Source organism: Ooceraea biroi, chromosome 7 (genome assembly GCF_003672135.1).
Source record: "Ooceraea biroi isolate clonal line C1 chromosome 7, Obir_v5.4, whole genome shotgun sequence".
NCBI lineage: Eukaryota > Metazoa > Arthropoda > Insecta > Hymenoptera > Formicidae > Ooceraea > Ooceraea biroi.
In genome coordinates this window covers 1,503,399-1,519,076 of record NC_039512.1, presented here as the reverse complement: position 1 = coordinate 1,519,076, position 15,678 = coordinate 1,503,399, and the positions used below count along the sequence as shown (strand labels likewise).

The following is a 15,678-nucleotide window of genomic DNA, read 5'->3' as shown; positions in this document are numbered from 1 at the left end:
AACATACTTCGATCGCAGCGCTACCTGTAAAAGAAACCCACAACTTGAGGGAATTGTTGTGCCAGGATTGTCAAGATCTCGGAGCTTGGTCGGCAAGCGTCGCGTTGCTTTTGAAAATATTTTATAAACGCTCCGTCTCCGTATAAATAATATTTCACGCGACTGCTTTTAGCGACGTGATCGTAAAGTTCGCTAATGAGAATGTTTAGGACATAACCTACGTGTAAACCATAACCTCTACGTTTCAGCGTTCGTTTCGTACGTGAGCCGCAAGATACCTAACAATGTCGATTGAAATTGAATCTGCCGAGTGAGTTATTATCTTGCCTTTCTTTCTTGTAATTAATAGATGCTTTTCTGATAATTGTGTACTTTACAATAACCTGTGCATTTTAGCGTGATCCGGCTGATACAGCAGTATCTCAAGGAAGCGAATCTTGTGAAGACCCTGCAAACCCTACAGGTACTTATTCTTCGTTTTTCCTTTAATAATTTAATCTGTATAGCTTGACGTCGAATTTATTAATGAATTTTATTTTAACAGGAAGAGACAGGGGTGTCGCTGAATACTGTCGACAGTGTAGATGGATTTGTCGCAGATATAAACAATGGACATTGGGACACAGTCTTAAAAGCAGTACAGTCACTGAAGCTACCTGACAAGAAGCTTATCGACTTGTATGAACAGGTAAATAAATATTTTAATAAAAAACATGGTCTTATAAATAATATTTATATAGCATTATATTGTTACAGGTTGTTCTAGAATTAATTGAGCTGCGTGAGCTGGGTGCAGCGCGTTCCTTGTTAAGGCAGACTGATCCCATGATTATGATGAAGCAACAGGAGCCTGAGAGATACATCCATCTAGGTAGGTCCAAAACATCAAACATATTCATATTTACGAAAGAAAAAACTTCCTTTTTTTATTTTGTAATAGTGTAAGTATAATACATAATGTATAACATGTAACGTATCAACAGAGAACCTGCTTGCACGATCGTATTTTGACTCGCGCGAGGCGTATCCCGATGGAAGCACCAAGGAAAAGCGGAGAGCGTACATAGCCACCGCTCTCGCTGGTGAGGTGTCGGTAGTACCTTCCAGCAGATTGCTCGCCCTACTGGGACAGGCGTTGAAGTGGCAGCAGCATCAGGGCTTGCTGCCGCCGGGCACCACGATAGATTTATTCAGGGGAAAAGCAGCGGTGCGCGATCAGGAGGATGAGAAGTATCCGACGCAGCTGTCGAAGCAGATCAAGTTCGGCCAGAAGTCGCACGTGGAGTGCGCGCGTTTCTCGCCGGACGGGCAGTACCTGGTGACCGGCTCGGTAGACGGCTTCATCGAGGTGTGGAACTTCACGACCGGCAAGATCAGGAAGGACTTGAAGTATCAGGCGCAGGACAACTTTATGATGATGGAGCAGGCGGTGCTGTCGATGTCGTTCAGTCGCGACAGCGAGATGTTGGCGGGCGGTGGCCAGGACGGTAAGATCAAGGTCTGGAGAGTGCAGAACGGCCAGTGTTTGAGGAGGTTCGAGAAGGCACACTCGAAGGGCGTGACGTGTCTGCAGTTCAGCAGGGACAACAGCCAAATTTTATCGACTTCGTTTGACACTACCATAAGGTGAGAGAGAAAAACATAAGAGATAAATATAGCAAATATACATATCTTTAACGATAAATAAATAACATGTGCATTCGTTCCACAGAATACACGGCCTGAAATCCGGAAAGACTCTCAAGGAGTTTCGCGGTCACAGCTCGTTCGTGAACGAAGTCATTTTCTCGCCGGACGGTCATAATGTAATCAGGTATGCTTTATATTAATCATTATTCAGGTACCTTAAATAAGGGAAATTCTCGTTACCAGCGAGTATGATCCTCGATATTTTCGTAGCGCGTCGTCGGACGGAACGGTAAAGATCTGGAGCTTGAAGACTACCGAGTGCATAGGCACTTATAAATCACTGGGCGCGGCCGACTTGACGGTGAACAGCATACACTCCCTTCCTCGAAACCCGGAGCACTTCGTCGTGTGCAATCGCTCCAACACGGTAGTAATTATGAATATGCAGGGCCAAATAGTCAGGTCGTTCTCGAGCGGTAAACGAGAGGGGGGTGACTTCGTGTGCACGGTAGTGAGCCCACGTGGCGAATTTATTTATTGCGTCGGTGAGGATCTCGTACTGTACTGCTTCTCCACGTCCTCCGGAAAACTTGAAAGAACTCTCAACGTGAGTATCTATCTTCTGTTTTTATTATCGCATAATTATTTATTGTAATTAACAATTAATGTTCGGCTGTTTCCAGATTCACGAGAAAGACGTGATCGGCTTGGCGCACCATCCCCATCAAAATTTGTTGTGCTCCTACAGCGAGGATGGTCTTTTAAAACTGTGGAAGCCGTAAATGAATCGAGAGGCTTTCGCTTCTTTACTTGAAAACGGAGTTGGAAAAGCTACTCGCATGCTACTCACATGTATCATAATACACACTGTATCATAATTACAAACTAAGATTTATAATGTAATTGTAAGATTTTCACATTGTATTTAATTCATTTACGTTTTCATTACAAGACCATATCCATATCCTCGCCAAGCTTCGTTGAAACTTATTCTCTATATACGAACATATATAAAAAATATTACTTAAATATATTTCTTATAAAATCAGACTTGAACGGTGATTTTGTGTTCGTAACGTTACAATATTGCTACATGAATATTACTTTCAATTCTCGCTAAATTATAGTTTTTTTACATCCTTTACTTTTCCACGCCTCGTACCGCTTCCTATTACAACCGGATGCGTTAACGAGCAAAGGAAAGGCATGATTTTTCATGGAAAAATCGTCGATATCGCTGAAGCATTAGACATAACGCGCTCTTCACGGACAATAATAGACATTACGCTTGGCTGTATCTGATCGCGCGAACCTAATCGTTATGGGGTCGCCGACATTAGACGAGGCAGGTAGATAGGATACAGAGAAGTTGGTGGTTGGCTGAGTTCAGAGCTAAGTGCACCACCTCCTCGTACCTACGTCTTCTACGTCGCATCGTCACGTAGAACTCTTTGGACCTTTCATCGGCGCGCGCTTCGGCGTAATTGGGCTCGAGCAAATAAGCAATTACTATATTTCGGCTCGGCAAATATTGTAATAACAGACTGGTCGGGTTAACCGGGTTATCGATCGTACGATCGGTCGGCTCAGGCGTCTTAGGCAGCGCCAAAACCAGCACCGACCCGCTGCTCCTTTTTGCGCGCGCCCGCTTTATGGCTTATGGCTGCTCACTGAAAACGAGCCTTCGTTAATATCTTTATAAAGCCTCACGCGCGAAAACCTATCCAACCGATTAATCAAATGCGCAGAACGTTGATCTAATCGAAAATTAGTTATGCGGAGCGGAATCTTTACTTGCGTTCAACGTCGATTAACGCGATGTGTGTGAAATGTTTCTTTTTAGTATATCCTATTGTTGTTTATGATGGAAATTAATTTTAGGACAATCTGTTGTGCAATTAAACCACTAAATTTGATTTATAATGAAAAGAATTCTATTATCGTATTTTTGTACGTGTAATATAAAATATTTATGTATTTTTGTAATGAGATATTTTTCAAACATTCTGATGAAGACAAATTAATTTTAAGTACAGGACATTTGTCTCTGAAATATGTTTCCTTACGGAAATACGAAGCGGTACGTTTCGTTGTCTCTTATAGCTGCTGGAACCTGTGATTTTTGATGATGCAAGTATGCGAGATCGGCAGGATTTTCTCACAAAGCGAGATTAGAAGATCGCGTGAAAATTCACTGTCGGTCCTTTTGGCATATAATCCATACGTGGAAACAAATCGGCCGAAAAGCCGTTCCGCTTCCTTTCGGTCTTGGCTAATGCGACTTTAATGTCATTGGAAGTTTTTCACTTTACTCCAGTTTCCTGTCGGTGTCTCCGTCTAGTTAGACCAAGTTGATCCAATTATCCTCCTTGTGGTTAAACCTGGCGCCGCTGCCCGCCTTTGTGTGACTTCCGAGAATATTTTTCAATGTTAATTTCAGTTTTAATTTATTACAAAGAATCTAATGTAATCGATAGCTGAAATATATAAGCGCAATATAATTCTGGTAATAATAATAATAAAATGATAATAATTCAAATATTGAATTTTTTACAGTTACGTTCTACTCACTTGTCGTTGAGAAAGATCACATATAAGGTAACAAACTTTATTTGTTAGGAGAAATTGAAATCAATTTTCAGTTGAAGTTTAAAATAATTTAAGAAACTAGATTTAGATTATACATTTAATATAGAATACATACAATTTAATAGGAATATTTCCATATCTTATAGAAGATAGTATATTGTGTCTTTGATATTATAAATTACGAGAAAAATTGATTAAAAATCGAAAGAAGCTATTTGTGTTGGCGATGATGTCGGATAATCAATAATTTCATGTATTGACACGTGTGTTTGTGACCTACCGCATGTTCGATACTGCGGTTTGATTATGGAATGATTAGGCGCAACACGCAGCGTGTCTGCAGGCCTGTTTTATGTCCGAGTGAAATGCATGTAATCATAAGACGTATCCACCGTAAAGGATTTTCGAGCAGGCGGTTAGATAAATTAACTGTACGCGGTCATCGTGCGCAAAACCAGATGCTACTGTTAACGTTACCGGTACCGTAATTGACCGTCCTGTAATCAGTACCACTATAAGATGCTTGATCATTCATGCACACACGATATAACGCTTCATTACAGAATCATAATCTGGCGATGTAATTCGTGTATGGAAGGAGCTATATACTTGAGAAATTAAAAAGAAAATGATTAATCTAATCAAATTAATAACTAATTAATTATAGATATTAATAACGATAGAAAAAAAATAATGAAAATCTCTTATTAACAGCGAAAGATTTATTAGTGCAATTTTTGTGTAAATTCTTTCTAATCGGTATTCTTTAAACTCGTAGATGACAGCGGATATAATTGTTATATCTTGATAAATAATTATATTTATAACTGGGAAGATAACGCGATAAATCCAATACATTCACCTTATATTACATTTTACATCAAGTATCAATATTCCAATAATATTATATAACGAAATGCACAAAACGGAGGCAGGTGCCTTGTACAATTTCGTGAAAGGGCTTTCGGAAAGACGGCGAATCCCTATCGCGAGGGAGGAACTACGAACGGCTGGTCTCCGGCGAGGAAATTCGCTCCACCAATTTCGCTCCTTCCGTTGTGATATCGTACGAGTGCCTTCAAACCTTATCGAATCCACCTAGGAGAGCAACACTTCTTTACTCACATATATATAGAGACACACATACATATACATATACACACACGTAAATCTTTTACCAATAAGATTATAGTCACATTTTTCTAGATGCTAAAAGTAATAGCTGTTTATATTAGCAATAGATACTTAATAAATATTTCTTGAAACTTTTATGGGATTATATGTTCTAATAACTCGCACAAAGGCGAATCTTTCAGAAGATGAGCAATTCGGGGTTGTTGATGATATCACAGCGACACGGAGCCGAATCTTAGATCGCGCTTTAGCTCGCCTGTTCTAGCTCTCGTTTCCGTATTTCCGGAAGACTCCCCAATTTCGCGATCATAATTTGTTAATAATTGGACATTGGTTGTGGGCCCATGGTAAAAGGGCCTCCTCTCGCTAGCCAACTGGCCCCAGGTGTGTGCACGGGGAGCGTGGCGGACGCGTGCTTCTCCCCTCTTTAACCTTCGCTTGCAGCCGAATGCGCTCGATTCGGCTCGCTTCCTTCTTCTTCTTCTTCTTCTTCTTCATCTCCTCTTTTGCGTCTTACACCCTGCGCTCTTCTCTTGTGCTCACTCTTGTCTCTCTGAATACCCAACGCTCTCACAGCTATTCGACGCGCGCGCGAGATTCGTACTTGCAGATATTAATTCGCACATTCGCGTGAGAAAGTGCGATCGACTGTATAAAATCGTAGAATAGTCAAATGTAATATTATCTTGCGGTTCCATGTGTGAGAAAGACGATACTCTAACATAAAAAACTAAGAGAATGCGTCAATCGAATCAATCGGACGATTAATTAAAAAACTTTAAGATTTAAGAATTTAAGACTTTAAGATATCTTTACGAATTCAATGTAGGTGACAAAATTTCTTGTTCTTTATTCAATCACTGATTGAAATCATCAATTATTTTAATAAACTTTTAATGAAAAATTTCAGTGATTGATCGAAACGTGTCAAATTAATTGACAGAATTATCTTCATTTGCAATAACTGATCTTAATTTGATCAAAAGCTTGTGAATGGAAAGTATTCATCCAGTGTGCCGGGACGCTGGATGAATAAGTCGGCAAATGAGAATATTACTGTTCACCGTAACATAAATTAGTAACTTAGATTTTTCTTAATTACCGTATGACGTGCGGCAAAACGGTTAAATGGGGGTACGAGCAACGGAGAGGTAAGCTTCGGCGATACCGCGCGGAGAGGGATTTGCATTCGCGGAAAGGTGGCAATTACTCGCGGAACGGAATATAATGCAATTATCGAATTAACCCTCGCACCCCCACATAATTGCTCGCGACTTCACGATTTAAGTGGATAATCATTGGGAACCGGCTGACCGGTCCGAGCGCCGAAATTCGCCGGGCGAGCATCAGTGAATGTGGGACGGCAGATCGAGCGGTGCATCGTGTAATTTACGTTGCACGTACGTATGCACGCACCGTTTGCTCTAATGGCGAGTTTAACGGGTGATCCCCTTTTTTCTTGTATTCTAGGTCGATATCAATTTCCTCGACGTGCTTTGCACCTAATACCTAGTCCTGTGTCGATTCCTTAAAAGAATTGGATTTCATCAAAAGAATTGATGATACTAATTAAAAGAGATTACTGCTGAAATATTCTTTTTTGCAATATATTTTTTGGTATTGTATATCTTGATTGTATATTATTTGTCTTAAGAAACTTTTCGTCAAAATATAATATCGTATGCAATTATATGTTATTTTTACAGATATATATTGTATATATTGGATCGGTCAAAAAGTTTAGTCCGATCTTTGCATCAAATTTCACTTCATTTCACCAAGTAGTCACTATCGTTGTCTATGATTAGACATTCTTGTCTACGAACTAGACATTATCAACATTGTCGCCTGTATTACGTGTATTATAAATTGATTTAAGAAGTTTAAAATTAAAAAAATATATTATCGCTATAGTGCAAATATATTAGTACAAATAATGCGCGATATCCATATCTCGTTTCGGAAGAGAATGGAACTTGCTTCGAGAGAGAATGCAATTCATTATGAAATATCGCGATAATTTACCGCGACGTATCACGTTTATCTGTTTCAATCGCGGGGAAAATTGATCGGTGAGTGGTGTAGCGTCGCAATGTTGAGGAAAAATTCTGTTCCTCATCGAAGAGGCGCTCGGTCACACAGGAGGGTGCCGCATTGTTACATTATAGCCCTTATTTTCACCTCCGTCTCTCTCTCTCTTTCTTGCCTCCCTCGTTCACGCGGGTTTTATTGTTTCGCGGGCTGCTGAAAAACGTCCATTGTACCGTCGATTTCAATGCACGAATCTCGAAATAGGGTGCTCGATTGTTTCACTTCTCTTTGAGTCTATTCTTTCCGGCGCCGGCTAATTTGTCGGTATTCGCCGACTCGACGACGTTTTACGAAGCATCCCCAACACTAGTTTAAAGGAATCGATATTGTTGCACGAGGATCTATTTTGTATCGTTTTCATAAAACCTGAAACAAGTAATCAAAATCAGTTTTAATGAATTTCTGCATTCAATATAATGTAAAAAAAAAGAATTCTAGATTCGTAAAACTTGAGAAATTTTAGTAATAATGTAAAATTAAAATAATGTAACATTCATCAGAGAATTGTCAAAAATAATGTGGTAGAAGTGGAAGAAGTTTTATATATGAGCAATCTTAACAAAAAATTAAATTCGTCGTTTATCATGTAATCTAGGCGTGTCGCGGTATCGTGTGAAACTCGTCAATTTCTCGAGTGGAAGCATTCGTAACTGTCTCGTACTCCACAACTGGAAACTCTGATTCAATCACTGGTACCACCCCTTCGTTTCAAAAAGGGCGCTTCCTCAGCCTTAATCACTAGCCTACCGGCGCTTTGAGAACGCTTCGTATTCATTTTACGAAGCCGTGCTTGGGAAAATTCCGCGTTGCAACTGCACTATCGATCCTCATCCTCCCCTTCCGGTTTGTTTTCTTTGATTCCTTGATCGTTGAAGATGATGATCGATGAAAAACATACCCAGCTTTGATTGATTTCATTTGAAGAAAAATGCTTACTTAATTTCTCAAAATCAATTGTTTTAAACAATCTTTCTAACAAGTATCGATTTAATTCTTCTTTACCGCAGCCTCAGATCTTCTTCCAATTTGTTTCCGTTTGGCAGATAGTCGCGCGCAAACGAGGCCAGTGATTTTCTCAAGCCGCATTACAAATCACCGTAATGGCCCTCAGGGCCACCACGACTTCGAGTCCTTTCTCAACGGCGGTCCCTCAGGAATTCCGAAAATCAATTTTTTTCCTCGGGGCATCAATTAAGCGGAGATTTTCCGTCTTCGACGTAGGTCCGGCAGCAGAGTGTGAGAGAGAGAGAGAAAGTGAACGCAACGATTTTGGTCCTTGGAGGCCTTAATCGTCGTTGCTCCCTATTCCTACCACGCTTCGTCCATTGCAATTTTCAAGACTTTCGGCTACCGAAGTCGTCCTCTCGAGGGTCACTCATCTAGGTGTTACTCCCTCTGAAGAGGACGTGACTCGGCACCAGTTTCCTTAGACGAGCGGCAATACTAACGACAGGAGAATAAATATTTAGGTATCATCGGCTATATACTAGTCGTCGTCTCTTGTACGTGCTTTGTCCGCCTAATCGATGATAATATTCGCATCTGTCATTGAAATACATTGAATTAATAATTTTGAACTTGTAAATGCAAACAGTATAATAACAAAAAGATAATGCATCTTATTTACATGTATTATTACTTTGAATATAATATATAAGAGGGTATTATTAAATTGTTTAAGTAATTTATTTACCGCGACTCTATACAAAGTTTAAGTTTTAAGTTTTAAATAAAATTTTGTTCAAACAAGAATCTCTCATATTTATTAGATTGCGTTTTTAGATGAGTTATAATACCTACAGCAAAAAATTATTAGCTATGTATACGGTTTAAATTTATAAGTATATGGTAGAATACAAGTTTAGATCAGCGAGTTACTTTCTAGACTAGAGTCGCTGAAACAGAGATTAATGTGTGAACCAACGTTAAAGGTATCGCTACCTCGACGGAAGTTTTGCGGGGAGTTCTCTATTTCATCTTCCGATTATACACTCGACCTGTACGCGTATAATCGGCTTACGCTTGTTCGCAGTTAATTCGATCGAACTACGTCGATTCGAGGTTCCCTTTTTCTCTCTCTTCCTTGCTCTCCTTCGGTGTCTAAAGGGTGGATGAAGCGAAAAACACGGCGGCGCGAATTAGGCGCGCTTTGACAATCCTAATCTCGTGAAATATACGCACGAATATACGAGGAAGAGAAGGACAGCGAGATACGCCGGATTAAAACATCATAGTCGAGCTACTCAAAACGTGATGCTCGCTAAATGGCGCTAATAGTAATCCTATTCATTGTGACGCGATACTTTAGGCGCGTCGTATCGTCCTACTTGTGTGCGGATTACGAGTAAAAAAGATGACCGACTTCTTTCAAGAATGACCGAGCAGGTGAAAAAGGCGAACGAGACTCTTGTTCGCGAAAGATAGAAGATCTCTACGAGGTGTTGAAATATAAAAACAATTTATATTTACTCTTATATAATACTCGTAACATTTTCAAATGGAATAAGAATAACAAACGGAAGAAAGGCGAGTCATGGGATTTTCTAGCAAGAGATTTCCTAGCATGAGATTTTCCATTCATTCTCATCGAGAAATCATAATCCAAAGATTTATTCAATAAATAGAAATCACACAAGTGTGAGGAATGTACAATTTAAGATGGGGGAACTATTGTAAGTATGAAAATTCAAAGCTACCCTTTCCTTTCCATATTAAAGGCAGTTCGATCAAATGGGTCAATCTTAAAATCCACAAAAAACATTTTCTAATTTCTCTCGTCATATAATTGTTTTAATCAAATAAAAACAAAGTACGAGAATTGCATAGTCGTACATTTTTATAAACTAAGAAAAATGTAATAAAAATTATAATACAAGCCCAATACATCTTTTTCAACTAGAATTGTTTATTCTTCTGCAAGTAGTGCTTGGTAATACCCGTCGATGACTTCATTGAGCAAACGCGAGAGACGAAAGGGAGAGTCTTACATCGGCCTTGCGTCAGCCTCGTCTCGCCGCTATAGACGCCGCATGAGCCGCAGGGGTTCGAACCGGTCTATTACACCCGCGTCCCAGTTATTAATTATACTCGTGCCACCGCAGTCGCTTCTTGCGATTAAACGCACATACATCCCGTCGTCTCACACTGAGTGATTCATCTCGGAAGTGTGGCCGTTCACGGCGGGATGTCAGTGTCTGATGCTCGGGATCTACTCAGCTGCTACGTAACACACATTGCATTAACCGGGACGCAATAATTTTCTATACAAACAGAGGATTCTATCCGAGCGATGCTAAATGTATGCTTTTACATGGAATAAGTAATCACGCATGAACAATATTTTTCAATTTTTATTTGCTTGTAAAGCAGAGTTAGTTTGTGATAATAATCCGGTCGATATATTTATCTCCGTGAGAACTAGAAGATCTAATTAATCTCTAACTCTCCAATTGTAAAAAATGCTGTACGTAAAACTTTCGTAGAAATACAAATAAATTAACGAATGCAATCACTCTTGACAATAAGATGAAATGAAGGGCAGACTAACAACATCGGTCGGGGATTGAGTAAGGTTTCATGAAAAAGAAATGGAAAGTGAAAGAGTTCACTGACGATATAACGTGATCGCAATCGAGTGCGTTGCAGTTGGCGGAACGCGACGTCTGACACGCGAATTGGGTTCACGTGCGTCGGTCGATTGGCAGCGAGGAAGAAAACGTACGTTGGACCCGTTGCTTTCTCTTTCTACTCTCGTGTAATTATGATTATAGGAGCGCGCACGTGTGCGTCGGTGGTGCTTTACCTCGTGTTGGAGATCGTGGGAACCGACGTAAAGGGAGAGAGGAAGAGAGAGGGACGAGGGTGCGAGGCGTAGAAGGAGGAAGGAAGGAAGGACGGACGGATCTCGAGGTGGAGAAATGGATGAGGGGGATGAGAGTCGAGGGGGGTGGGCCAGGGAAGGAGAGATGAGCGAGGGCGAACGGAGGCTGGACCACGGATATCCTTCTCCTTTTCTCTCCATGTGTCCCTCTCCCTCCAACGGGACCCGGAGTACCAGAAACGCGCTGAGGACGCTATAACGATCCGTTGTGCTGCTGGAGTGCGTCAATGGTACTTCCAGCATTATGGGCTCGATCAAAGCGCTATATTGTTTGAGATCTTATTGCACCGGCCGTGTAAACTCTCTCCGCGTCGACGAAGAGGGCTCCGAACGGAACGACACGTACCGAAACACTTACTGATCACCGCTTACCAGTAGTTTAGTCCTTTTGATCTCCGAGCAGCAATCCCGCTCTCCGCATGAATATATAATTGTACAGAAAATAATATTGTGTTTCAATTCTTTTTATTTTTCAGAATTCTAATACAATCTCGCAGAGATGAGACATAATTAATAATTGCCTATAAAACGTTATTTTGGCTGAGGGAAGTCATCTTTTTGTACATCTTACAATTAGTGTAACGTCTCTTGAGTGGTAGCTACAGCCGTAACTACACGAATTCATTACGTCACGTGCCTGCAGCTTACAAGAACGGATACATCACTTACGATTAAGTGCAATAGAGATGTTTTTCCGAGGGAGGGAGAAGGAGGCGAACACGACGCGGCGCGACGTGCCACGCGTACAAGACAGGACTCCGTCGACGCGCGATAATTATGGTGGCTCGGGAGAGAAGTATTCCTATACGTCGGTAGATCGTCCCTCTTCGCGGTGCAGTCAGTCGTAGTAATTTAGCAGGTAGCAAAAGGCCCGGTCTCTGCGTGGTCTCTCGCGGTCGGGGATCACCGGCCACCAGCCCTATCTCACGGGCCCTATCCCGCCCGCGCGCCCTTTCCCCCGGTCGCACCCTTCCTCCCCTGCCCCTCGCACGTCCATAGAGGGGCCCTTCCATTCCGGTCACCCGTTGCAACCCGCGCGTGTATTTAAAAGCGTTTAAGGGCGCTCTCGAGCGCTCGAGTGCTCTCCTGCCCCGGTTCCACAATGGTCCTTGCGTATTATTTGTTGGTGAAATAACATGCTGTCAGTTATGGGGGATATGCTAAATATATAGGCACGCTAGATTCCCGAAGGAGAATCGATCGAACTCCCGTCGGTCGTCGACGATCGTGACGCTCGAGTGTTGTGCTTCGAGTCACGGCGAAGCCGAATCGTGGCACGCTCGTAAAGGAAAGGGGTGCGAGGGATAGAGGGAGAAGGAGGAGGAGGAGGAGGGTGGCGATCTCTATACACCTAGGTATATATACCGGGGGCCTCTTTCACGAGACAATTCGTAACGATCGAGCAGGCATCAACCACCGCGGCTCGCTTCGGGGATGGATCGCGCGGATCGGATCGATTCGACCGCGGACACCCCTCGTCTCGCTCGCAGCACCCAACCTCCCCTCGGTCCAGTCGACGCGCCGGGAAGGCGTGGAGGCACACCGTTTATTTTTTTTTTCCTTTCTTTCTCGCTTCAGGCCCCGCCGTCGATGTCCGACAATCGTTTTTCTCCTGCCGCGCGCGAGACCAGCATCGCAAGGATTCCGGATAGAATTTCGAGCGCCGTGCCGTTCGCGCTACTGATGCTTCGAAATTTTACGGTATGCGTGGCTGTTTCCCCGCTTCAAACACCCGTAGAGCTGGGAAAATAATATTAATTCTATGAAACTTCTCATGCGAGAAATTACAAAATCTTCTCTTCTCTTTTATGGAAGGAAACGCGATATGTGACAAAATGCGATTTTATTTAAGAGAAAACGTGATCAGATGTTTTCATCTTTTGTGATACAAAATGTCTAGCCAGATCCGATCTTGTTAACTTCTTGCTCCACATTCGAGCTAAACTAAATCAAGTTTGTTCTATATTCTAAGATAAATTTGAAAACTTTAATTGAAGAATTTAATTTAATTTAAAAATTCAAACGCTGATCATTGATTTATTATGATATTATTAGCAATTAAGGATCTTGTCGAAATTAGAATAAAATATATATTTTGAATTTTCTTATTTTATTTAGAAGAATTAATATCAGTCAAAGTGAATACTAGACAAGCTTTTGTTATTCCTCCAGTATATATGTATATATGTTGTTTCAAGCTTTTATGCGAAAGTTATTCCTTCAAAGGGAACGCGAGATTTGCAATAGTGGAGAGACGCAACGTTAAGGAGGATATGTTTACTTTTTACTCGAATTATTACTCCATACTCGTCGAGGGCCTTTACGCTTACTTAATCTAATAAAGCAACTAATAACTAATAATAACTTAATACAGTCCGGTCCAAGAGGGCCGTAATTATGTGCTCTTTAATTATGTAGGTCCTGCGCTTGATCGAATCGATGTTATTTGATTATCGAGTTGGGCGCGTACATAAAATAACGAAGGGGAGGAGTTGTTTGTTTTTCGGATACTGATGGGCCCCGAGCGGCGAATTTAGGGCCAGATCGGCGTCCGATCGGGTGTACCGAGCTCGCGCAGACACGGCCACGTGAGAAGAAGAATAATGTCAATATTTTTTGTTCAACGAGCGAACGCAATTTATTAAATGAAGACCGTTGACTTGAAATCTAGCACGTGATTAGATACAAAATTTAATGTATTCTCGCGAATATATTATCATATAATTATATAATTCGATATATCATCTCTACGTGAATATATACAGAATACTTGAGTTTTCTCATCAAATGCAAAAATGCAAAAAGAAGTAAATAATTGGTTTTAATTAATTTATTTTCTAATAGATTTATTTATTATTTTCTTTAGTCTATGTAACCCTTATTTAGTTTAATAGAATAATAGTTTAATTTTTTTAGATATTTAGTTAATTTATCCACACAGTATGGGGTATGTACAATTAATTTATTTATGTACAATTAATTTATACGTTATTGAACTAGACTGATGTGACGTACATCCTTTTTTCTTTGTTGTAAGTGCCCATGATAATGGGATGAATGGGTTAACGGTTCGTCGAGAAAATGAAGTGGACCGCGCACGGTGCGTGCGCTCGCAGCTGTGTTACCACATGCACGTGCCACCGCGTTTCGCACGCGTGTGCACGTCGCTCGCGCTATCGTTACGCGAAATGCCACGTGACTAGCTTCAATCGTGGATCACTCGAAAAAACATTATCCCAATAATTAGTCGCAGAGAAAGGTGAAATATAGTCCTCGTATAATCATCGCGTACCGTTACCTTCGAGCGCAGATGTTAACACTCGCCAGTCATTTTCATTGTCATAATCGCGTACGTCTCCACGTTTCTATGATAGATGATGCACAATTACTTTATGTTATGTAGATGAAGAGAAATGCATTCTATACTGGAGAATATAGAGCACGTAGGAACATATTGCAAGATGTACTTGCTAATTAATTGAAAATTACGATCAAGAGAAATGGATCACGCATCTCACTGTCATATAAAAGAAAAATAAAATTGATTAGAAGAGTATTAGACGTTGATAAATTCGGAGAGTAAAGCAGAGTGGGAACATTTGCGATCGCTCACGTAAAAGTAGAAAGCGTTCGAAAATTCGAATCAAATAATGAGCTTTCTGCTGTGAGAGATCCATTTTTATTTATTTTAAGAAATCTCTCTAGTCTCGAGCAATTAACGTTTAGCCGGTGCGATATCCGATTACGTCTATCTTTTCTTTTTGTTGCAAAAGGTATGAGCGTGACTGGCAAGCGAAGGTGGATGGGGTGTTCGCCATGGGGCACGACAAGTCGCTTTTTTCGCGATTTTTTCGGAGGAAGGGCGAATCCGCTATTTCGCGATGAGAAGAGAAACGAGATCTCGTTAGGATCCAACCTGGTTAACGTTATGACAACCTCCTCCTGGTCGGCAATTATCGGATTACAATGTAAAGATGCTAAAGGTGGTAAAACGCTGACAGGGTCACAGGCGCTTATCGTGGGGTCCCCCTTTGAGGGCTCGGTAACGAGTTGCGCGAGTGTGGGCGGACACGTCGGTGCGTGAGACGCGTCGTTTCACCTTATATCTTGACGGGATAATTTTCTCCCTCGCAGCTTATCCCTCCTCTTTCCTCGTTTCGCGTATAATATTCGCGCGCCTTTACGTCACATCACAAGGAGGTCGGCCGCAAGGTGTTTTGGTAGGCCAGGGAGGAGATTCGGCTTATTTGCCACATCGCCGCGTAACGCAAGTTTTCAGCAACACGCTTGATCGCGCTTTTTCTAGAAAGGAGCTCCTCGCAAACGATCGTCGCTGATGGCAACGCAATTATCGT

The 15,678-nt window shown here is 41.3% G+C and overlaps 1 protein-coding gene across 2 annotated transcripts; it reads left to right on the top strand.

The window, feature by feature from the left end:
- Positions 1–88: 88 nt before the first annotated feature.
- Positions 89–2,678, top strand: LOC105277697 (WD40 repeat-containing protein SMU1). 2 transcript variants are annotated; one of them, XM_011336270.3, is made up of 8 exons: positions 89–310; positions 397–463; positions 545–688; positions 757–871; positions 984–1,626; positions 1,712–1,813; positions 1,900–2,236; positions 2,313–2,603. In XM_011336270.3, the coding sequence occupies exons 1-8, from the start codon at positions 285–287 to the stop codon at positions 2,409–2,411; spliced, it is 1,533 nt and encodes a 510-aa protein (XP_011334572.1). In that variant the 5' UTR covers positions 89–284; the 3' UTR covers positions 2,412–2,603. The 2 variants fall into 2 exon arrangements, with proteins under 2 accessions (XP_011334572.1, XP_011334574.1); XM_011336272.3 differs by lacking the exons at positions 89–310; positions 397–463 and having other exon boundaries at positions 546–688; positions 741–871; positions 2,313–2,678.
- The last annotated feature ends 13,000 nt before the right edge of the window (positions 2,679–15,678 follow it).

Coding starts and splice junctions, on each gene's coding strand:
- LOC105277697 (XM_011336270.3), top strand. CDS start 285: ATGTCGATTGAAATTGAATCTGCCGA. Junction 1,627..1,711: donor TCGTTTGACACTACCATAAG/GTGAGAGAGAAA, acceptor TTCGTTCCACAG/AATACACGGCCTGAAATCCG. Junction 2,237..2,312: donor AACTTGAAAGAACTCTCAAC/GTGAGTATCTAT, acceptor GGCTGTTTCCAG/ATTCACGAGAAAGACGTGAT.